This window comes from Mandrillus leucophaeus, unplaced genomic scaffold, assembly GCF_000951045.1.
Source record: "Mandrillus leucophaeus isolate KB7577 unplaced genomic scaffold, Mleu.le_1.0 Scaffold250, whole genome shotgun sequence".
Lineage (NCBI taxonomy): Eukaryota > Metazoa > Chordata > Mammalia > Primates > Cercopithecidae > Mandrillus > Mandrillus leucophaeus.
The window spans coordinates 1,038,177-1,047,984 of NW_012102588.1; the positions used below are offsets into that span (position 1 = coordinate 1,038,177).

The 9,808-nt window shown below is 41.9% G+C and overlaps 1 protein-coding gene across 3 annotated transcripts in view; it reads left to right on the forward strand.

Moving 5' to 3' along the window:
- GRHL2 (grainyhead-like 2 (Drosophila)) overlaps positions 1–9,808 on the forward strand; it is a 199,417-nt gene that overhangs the window by 58,102 nt on the left and 131,507 nt on the right. For all 3 annotated transcript variants that reach the window (XM_011983481.1, XM_011983482.1, XM_011983483.1), the window contains one exon: positions 6,578–6,645. In XM_011983481.1, the coding sequence (XP_011838871.1) occupies positions 6,578–6,645 (68 nt within the window). The remainder of the gene's footprint in view (positions 1–6,577; positions 6,646–9,808) is intronic.

Here is a 9,808-nt window from a genome sequence, read left to right on the forward strand (position 1 = left end):
TTCACCGTGTTAGCCAGGATGGTCTCGATCTCCTGACCTCGTGATACACCCACCTCGGCCTCCCAAAGTGCTGGGATTACAGGCTTGAGCCACCGCGCCCGGCCTGTTCTTATTTTTTAAAAAATAGATTTTATTCTGTTATTATGAAATGGATATAATTTCATATATCTGTATTTGATGGCAATCCTTTTTTTGTGTTAGTGAGAAAGAGAAGCATACCCTGAAACAAACATAATTAGTAATTTTTTTTGTTTGTTTTGACAGAGTCTTGCTCTGTTGCCCAGGCTAGAGTGCAGTGGCATGATCTCAGCTCACTGTAACCTCCATCTGCCGAGTTCAAACGATTTTCCTGCCCCAGCCTCCCAAATGGTTGGGACTAAGATGTGCATCACCGCAACTGGCTAATTTTTTGTTTGTATTTTTAGTAGAGATGGGATTTTGCACATGTTGGCCAGGCTGCTCTTGAACTCCTGGCTTCGAGTGATCCGCCCGCCTTGACCTCCCAAAGTGCTGGGATTAGGCATGAGTCACCACGTCCAGTCTATAATTAGTAATTTATGAAGGCAATGTATTTTATTTCTCACAGATGCAAAGGATAGTTAAGTATTAGTAAATATGGGTGATTAAGTACTAGTAAATGTGGTACCTAGATTACCTGTCCTCTTACATATTTGCTAGCATTTAAAGGAAAGTTGAAATACTGCTTTCTGTAAATATTCTGAGATACCAGGTAGGGAGTTTACATAAAACTCAAGTTGCAGCCAAGTCTGTAACTCCTTCTGTTGAATTAATATTTCCAAGACCATGTGGACTACTGGAGTTACATAGCTGCTTTTATTTCACACGAGCTTTGCTATATTTTTGCTTGAAACATTTTAGTGTTTCTGGAAAGAATTGGTCTTGTTTTCAAACACTCTGTTCAAATGATCATTTTGAAGCCCTTTTCAGTTCCCTGGGTGTTCACAGCTTATATATGTTGGTGTTAAAGTTATAACAAAGTTAAATGTCCCTTGAGGATGGACCTTTTTCTGTAGTCAAGTGAAATGTTAATGAAACAAAGCAGTTCTGGTTTTTTGGTCTAAACTCGTGTAAACTCTGGGAAGTTAAATTATTGTAAAAATTGCTGCCATGTTATCATTTACATTTTACAGACTTTCTATGCCTCTTCAGAGTATGAATTGATTCTATTTTTGTCAAAGAAACTGTTTTTCCTCACTCTTGAAGTTGGAGTACATCATCCCCGAGGGGACAGTCGTGGACTCTGTCCACAGGGAGGAGTTCATGAGCTACACGCAGGCACTCCAGAAATGGTGGTCCCTGTCCTGTGAATGTGGCGAAGGCATACCTTTCGTAATACTTCATAAATTTCAAGGTCTTTTCACCTGCATTTGATAACTGTCACCACAGCATCATTGCAGTGAAGTCCATCAGGTTTTACATTTTATAGTTCTGCAACTCAGTGGGATTTACCCAAGATCACAGGACAATCCTGTATGTTTCCTAATATCCATTGTTTTACAATGTCTACCATTTACAAAATGCCCTTTTTTGAATCCACTTAAAAATTTTAAAAGTATGCATTTGGAGCTTAATAAGTTGCTTACTCATCAAGTGGTGTTTATTTTTTAAAATCCAAATGTATAGAATCTGTCATAATTTAGAGACTAAAATTCTAGCTCAGTTCTCTATCCAGTTTAAACTATTTACCAATAATAGCTCCAGAGTTGTGCAACCTTTCCATGAATTTCAGGCATGACAGAAAAACGTGACAGATTCAATTAGCCAGATATTTTTAAAGTGTTTTGACTTACTTTATGTAACTTTATTTTCCTCTTGAGAGAGCTGATTTATCATCATCTGGTTCTAGCTGTAGTGAAAAATAGGCTTCCCTAGTCAGTTGGTTTCTATCTGTTCTACTGACCAGTACTGCTGGAAACCAGTTTGTTGGTTGATTTGTTTGTCCATCTGTCCATCCATCCATCCATCCATCCATCCATCCATCCATCCATCCATCCGTCCATCCATCCATCCACCCACTCACCTACACACCCACCCAAAAAATATTCACTAAGTAGCTATGACCTCCTAGCAATGGGGATAAATATTGGATATCTAAAGGCAGGTGAGACTCATTTCACTACCTCAGAGAGATCACTGACAATCACAGTCCAGGACAAACACAGTGCTATAAACCTACAACCACGGCTTATGGAGGTCAGTGCTCTAAAAGGGTTATGTTCTAAGAGCAGTAGGTTGACTGACAACCTCCCAGATAATTCACCGGCTTTCCAGAGGAAACAATGCCTACTCTGCCAGAGTAGAGGACGATCTGTCACATGCACAGACCAGGACAGAAAAGAGAGAGACAGAGAGACAGAGAGTTGGTGAGGGGAGTTCATAACTAAGTGCAAGATGCCTAAGATGATTTCTGGATTAATCAAGGCAGAGAGTACAGAATAAAGGCTCTGAGAAGAATAATAAAGAGTTGAGTTTGATGTGCCTGCAAGATGTCCAGGAAGGGACATCTAGGACTCAAGGGAAGAGACCAAGTTCAGAGTTCTCAGTTTATCTAAAGATGGTTTGCAAAGCCAAAGTTTCAAAAAAGAGCATGGTTCAAAGAAGAGCAAACCCGCACGTTAATAACCACCTTTATAGTATTGTGCCTAGCACCTTAGACCGAGCACAGGTGTCTGCGCAGAGCTCACATCAGGGACTCTTGGCAACAATAACATTCACTTCTATGAATCTTTGGGGGTTGCTAACACGTTTCAGTGTTTGGAATCCCTATTCTTCTATTTCTTTGGTCCTGCCTTTTCCAGGCCATTTTCATTGATCAATTGATTCTTTCAATAAGTATTTAGTGAGGGCCTACTACATTCCAGGCACTGAGGATATAACCATGACAAGGTGGACATAGAGATTGCCATATCATGGACATATAAAATTAGATAGGACTCAAAGTATGGGCACAAGTTAGCCTGGAGAAGGCATGGGTTGTGGTGTGGGTGTAGGAGGGGTGGGACATGTTCTAGGCAGAGAGGATTTTGTGTGATGGCTCTTTTGTGAGAAGGAGCATTGCATGGTCATAAATATAGTTGGCCCAAGTGTGAGAAGCAAAAACAGGGGCTGCCTGCACTGAGATGGGAGACGTTTTTGAGACTACCTACCTGAGAGTAATGGGAAGCACTCAAGTGTTTTAAGTATAATAGCAACACGTCAAGATCAGACTGCATTTTAAGCAGACCACTCTGAGTCTTCCTAATGGATCCAGAAATAATTCACAGGAATGAAATGAAGGAGAGGAGAGACCAGTTAGGAGCTGCTTGCGCAGCCCAAGCAAGGAACTCTGGCGACTGAGCCTGGAGGCTGGTGTCCAGGGGTGGGGGATGGGTTTCAGAGGCACAGGGGACTTTGTGCCACCTGGTTGGAAGGGGAGAGGGCAAGGGAAGCTTGACAGTCAAGAAAAATGTGATGGTGCCATAGCACATGACAAAAGAAGTAAACCATCTGTCCCTGCTTCAGAGGCCCTTCCTCATCCGGCCTTTGCTCATCTCTGAGGCCACATCTCCCCCAACTCATTCCTCATGCCGGCCATGCCTTCCTTGTTCTGTCCTGTCCTCTAACCTTTTTATAAGCAGCTCCAGTGGCTAGAAAGCCTTCTCCATCCACCTTACAAATTCCTACCTATGGCTCAGCCCCTCTGGGGAGCTCCACTCTCTAGGCTTCCAGAGAATCCTGTCAGTAGCACAGTTTTATCTCATATCACGGGGTATTAAATTTTTAAAACACTATAGGAATAACTACATTTTAGGAGAGAAACTAAGTGCTCTCTAGTGGGGTGGGTGAGTCATAAACTCAGGGTACAGCAGCAGGCAGAGCTGGGGAGGCAGGTCTTCTTTTTTTAATATATGTATAGTTTTCCAGTTTATTACGTTTTTAATCTCAATGCCAGTAGAATTTCTTTCTCCTTCCCCCCTTTTATTATTTATTTTTATTTTTTAAATTATTATACTTTAAGCTCTGGGATACATATGCAGGCCTTTTTTTAAAAAAAATTTATCATTTCAACTTTTGTTTTACATTTGGGGGTATGTGTGCAGGCTTGTCACATGGATATATTGTGTGATACTGAGGTTTGGGATACGACTGTGCCCAGCACCCAGACAATGAGCATAGGACCCAAAAGGTAGTTTTTCAGCCCTTGCCCTGCATCCCCGCCTTAGTAGTCCCGTGTCTGTTGTTCCCATCTTTATGTCAATGTGGACCCAATGTTTAGCTTCTATTTATAAGTCAGAACATGTGGTATTTGGTTTTCTGTTCCTGCATTTATTCGCTTAGGATTATGGCCTCCAGCTCCACCCATCTTGCTGCAAAGGACATGATTTCATTCTATTTTTATGCCTGTGGGATCTCCTTAAATACTTACTTCTTCCTTAATGCCTTTAAAAAATTGTCATAAAAGATATATAACCTAAAATTTACCATTTTAACCATTAGTAAGTGTCCAGTTCTGTGGCATTAAGTACATTCACATAGTTGTGCAAACATCGCCACCATCTATCTCCAGAGCCTTTTCCTTTTCCCAGACAGAAAACTCTGTACTCCTTAAACAGTAATTCCTTTCTTATCCTCCTACCTGCTGGTCCTCTCTGTTCTACCTTCTGTCTATGAATTTGACCCTTCTGGGGTACCTCATCTAAGTGGAATCACACAATATTTGTCCTTTTGTATCTGGCTTAGTTTTTTAGCATAGTGTCTTCAGGGTCCCTCCATATTACAACATGCACCTTAATTTCATTCACTGTTAAGGCAGCATAGTATTCCGTTGTATGGCTGTGCCCCATTTTGTTTTTCCATTCATCTGCTGTTGAACATTTGGGTGGTTTCCTCCTGCGGGCTACTGTGAATAGTGCTGCAATGAACACAGGTGTATTGAGTATTGAAATTGTATGTTTATCTGTCATCTTCAATAGATGATGAGAACTATCATTTATCTTTTTTCTATCCAGTGTTTAGCAATGCCTGATATAGTATAGACTCTGAAAGTTAACATGAATGATTTATAATTGATTTATTTTGTTTTTTATTAACAAATATAAAGTACCACACACTCCAAGTGCTTTGAAAATTACATTAACTCATTTAATTTTACTAAAAACCTGTGAGATGAGGGACTATTGTTATGCCCATTTTACAGATGAGGAAAGTGGGACAGAGTTTACTGAGTGGTAGAGCTGAGATTTGAACCCAGGCAAGCAGGCTCTAGGTCTGGACTCCTGGCCACTCTGCTCTGTCCCCACCCTAAGCCAGGTGTCTGGGCTTGTGTCGTATTCAGGTAAGTGGAAATCACAGGAATTGATAGAGGACTCCAGTAGAGGGATGATTTTCCTGAATGTTCTTTCATCTCAAGAAAGCAAAAGTTGCTTTTTGGGTGCAAAGGAGTTTGGCTAGAAGGAAGATCTGGAGATATAGAAAAAGAAATAAAGAAAAATACACAAAGAAATTCAATAAACCAACCCAATTCAAGCCTACTTATTCATGTGTTTGAAAACTGTGGCAGAGTAAAGGATCTAGGATGCAGCAGGCGATTAGATGATGGTCAGAGACATGGCTGGTGGGATGGCCCTTCTTTCAATGAGCACTTTTTCAATATCTTTCAGGTAATGTGTTGGCATTAGGAGTGTTTTATTTTATTTTATTTTATTATTTATTTATTTATTTTTTTGAGACGGAGTCTCGCTCTGTCACCCAGGCTGGAGTGCAGTGGTGTGATCTCAGCTCACTGCAAGCTCCGCCTCCTAGGTTCACACCATTCTCCTGCCTCAGCCTCTCGAGTAGCTGGGACTACAGGTGCCTGCCACCACACCTGGCTAATTTTTTATATTTTTAGTAGAGACGGGGTTTCACCATGTTAGCCAGGATGGTCTTGATCTCCTGACCTCGTGATCCGCCCCCCTCGGCCTCCCAAAGGGCATCAGGAGTTTTAAGACAATAATGAAAGTGTATTTAGAAACAAAATTGTGGAAGCAAGTCCACAAGCTGTGTAGGAAGGTGGACAAAGGGGGGCCCAGGTATATTGGATGCTTTCCCCCGCTGCTAGCTCAGTACGGCCCCCTGTGCCTAAGCACCCCCACCATGTCAGCACTTATCAGAGAGGAGGGTAGATCCCTGTTCTTTATGCTGACACTTGTTGTGTAACTCCATTATGTTTTCTGTCTGATCAAAGGCACCCAAGTCTAGATTCACCTCTGCTCACATTGCTTCTCTCCCCTCTTCCACTCCCAAGGTAGGGAGTGCATGAGAGGTGCTCGGGTCCAGGGAGAGTCACCTAGGCCAGCAGTGAGCAGCTGAATCATGTCTGCTGTGGCCATATGTTTATCACCAACCCTTTGTCTCTGGCTCCGTAATCATTGTCACTCAGGCTACTCGCCTTTAACATCTCCTGGTGACAGCAACTTTTCCACCATTTCCCGGAGAACATCCCGTTTTGGTTTCTTTGCTTATGCTGGTGTCCAGCTCTGAACATGGTCATGGTTGCATCTATGTACATCTGACTGATGGTTGGTGATGTTTCCAGGTTCCTCGAGACAAGAGGCTGCTGTCTGTAAGCAAAGCAAGTGACAGCCAAGAAGACCAGGAGAAAAGGTAAAGGAATTTGCCTGGCCCCCAAAATAACTCTGTGTTTTCTGAAAACAATGTTATTAAACTGTATGTTTTGTTCTTGAGAGGAGATGGGGTCAAGAAGCTTAGCATCCTCTATCTGTCTTTTGAATCTGGGCCAATGCCAGATCTCTCAATGAGGACAGCAAATTGCATTTTTGGTTGTGCATTCAAAGGGTATCTGCACCCTCTTCAGATACCCGCTTCCAAGGAGGCTTAAAATCCTGAGTCAGAGATGAGATGCTGGCAAGATAGCACATTGCTGGGATTAACTTTTCTGATCAATCCTATGGCATTATAACTGCAATTAGGCCCCTCAGGAAGTGAGACACTTGAAAGATTGCTTTTGATGATGGGGGAGGGGAAAGAAAGGAGGTTGGATGGTTTCTCAGCCAGGGGAGGCACAGGTGGAGGCCACTGCAAGGGCTACCACTGTCAGGGTGAAGGGGCAGGACAGCTGCAGGAGATCACTATGAAACACCCCTTGTCTGCCCTCCTCAATCAAGAACCAGCTGAAAAGCAAGGCACAGTCAGATAAATCGAGGTTCAAAAGGGGCAGAAAAATCAAAAGCAGCTTTATTTCTGATGAAGCCCATTGGAGAATGTGACTCAGAATCTGCAGCTTGTAACATTTCAGTCCTGACTTAGGAAAGTGTACCCATTCAGTCCCAGGCATGACTTTGTACCATTTATGGCACAGCAGGGGTGACTGGAGGGAGAGTCCCCTCTCTTTGGCCAGGATGATCCAGAAAAAGAAACAGGACCAGAAGGGACTGAATCACCCTGCTCAGCTACTTCTTTCAAACTCACCCACTTTTTTTTTTTTTTTTTGAGACAGAGTCTCGCTCTATCACCAGGCTGGAGTGTAGTGGCACCATCTTGGCTCTCTGTAATCTCCGCTTCCCAGTTCAAGACATTGCCCTTCCTCAGCCTCCTGAGTAGCTGGGACTACAGGCGCACACCACCATGCCTGGCTAATATTTTGTATTTTGGTAGAGACGGGATTTCACCATGTTGGCCAGGATGGGCTCGATCTCCTGACCTCGTGATCCACCCGCCTCAGCCTTCCAAAGTGTTGGGATTACAGGCGTGAGCCACCGCACCCGGCCCAAACTCACCCACTTCTTTCAAACTCACCAATCAATACATCTCTTCCCCTGCAGTGTGATGGAGAGAAGCTGTGGTGTTTTTCTATTGGAGGTTCTTCCATATGGATATAAAATCCCCTACTAGCACATATGTCCGAATCTGACCTGGCCTTGATAGGAACTGCTTGTGACATTACAGTCTTCTGTGATTAGCAGCAGGGGCCTCTCCCCCAACCAGCAGCCCTGTGCTGTGCAGCAACTCCGGGGTACAACCCCAGCAGAACATGAAGACTGCCTGCATCGGAGTCACTGTTCCACTAGGGATCTCCTGAAGCTCCACACCGCCCTAGGGTCCTGGGACCTCGCTGGCAGAGGTGATGACAAGGACGAAGAGGCTGACACTCTTCAGGCCCTAAAACTTTCCCTTGATCCAGTCAGTTTTATTGAGTTAAGCTTGTGCTATCTGCTTAGTCCTGTGCCGGAATTATAGCAGGATCAGGGAAAAACAAGTTTAAGCCATGTACTCTGTCTACCTTTTACATCACAGACAAGTGAGTATCTCTTAGGACAACATTACAAAGCAACAGCTGCTCATTGTATTTTAATGGTTACTTTTGTGATTTTCACAGAGCATTAAAAAAAAGCTGCAGTGAAGTATAGACTAACCTACCTTATATAGATTAATTATGACTTAGACTTCTCATCGAATATAATTTGGAAGGATGTCATTGTGATCTACAGCATATTCATGAATTAAGGTGCTGTATGTTAACATAGTATCATTACAACTGTTTGTATACAGAAGTTGCTACCTGGAAAAATAACAGAATCTCAAAGACATGATCTGAATTTTCTAAAAAGTATGTTTAACACACCATTATTATCATTGCATTTTTCTCATATTATAATATTTGTTTCAATTTTAAATTCTATTGCAGATAATTACTATCTCACAATAATTCTTAGTTTTAGTTACCCATTTTTTAGATGTCTTTGTGAAGTTCTCTGGTATTAGCTTCAAAATCTAAAACTGTTGAACAGAGGCATAGTTACACATTTTAGGGTGGTGCCGAAGCTGTTATTTTCTGGTGGTATGATAATATTCAACTAGATTTCTGCAATTCCATAGCTTGCTTATTTGTTTGTTTATTAGGACACCAAAGCCAAAAAATACTTTGACTTGTATTCTTTCTTTAGAATTCATAAGTTTTGCGTGAATTAAATAATTAAGAAACTTGGCCCCAAATGGACTCTAACTATAGAGAAGTTGGTTAACTTTGAATATTTTGGCAAAGCCAATGAGACTGTGTGTGTGCAAAACCTAGAGTGGAAACTGAATAACAACTTTGTAGCCAATAAATGTAGACCAACTTATGTACTCCTCACCTGTAGGGGCTTATCCCCAAGTGTTAATGGTTATTTCTTCACTAAAGGCTCTGGGCTGACATGAGTTCGGGAAATCCTGGGTTTTGGTTAAACAGGTGAAGGAACACTGGTACCTTTACTGGGTTCATGATGTTTGCAACCCACTCAGGGTGGTCTCATTATGGCAATTTTGTTTGTTTTTTATTATTGATTTCACCATGGACTCTTTTTTGTGTGTGTATGTGAGGAATCTCTATTCACATTCCATGCAATGTGTAAACAATGAGGTTTAGGTTTAGGACATGGTAATGTAAATGGGTGGTCTGGGTTTTGGCACCCTCCAACTACTTGGATTCAGATGAAACATAAATTCTAAATTTTCACTATTTCTTATGTACAGGTTCACGCTATTGATTTGATCACGAAACCAGGTCATTACTTAAGGCCAGAAAGTGTGTAGACTTGTGATTTTACTCCTTAGGAAATTATTTTCTAGACTTATTTCTTCCTACAAATAAAGTTTTAGGTATCTTAAATATTTTTCTATTTGCTGTGTTCATGTGGAGAAATTCTTTTTGCAAGTTTCACTTCGAAGTTTCATCTGAAAAATCAAAGCTGAAAATATCAAGTCCTGCTTCACAGTTAGGCAAGCTCAAAGGCTAATGGGCTTCCTTCTTTATACACAGGAGCCAGGA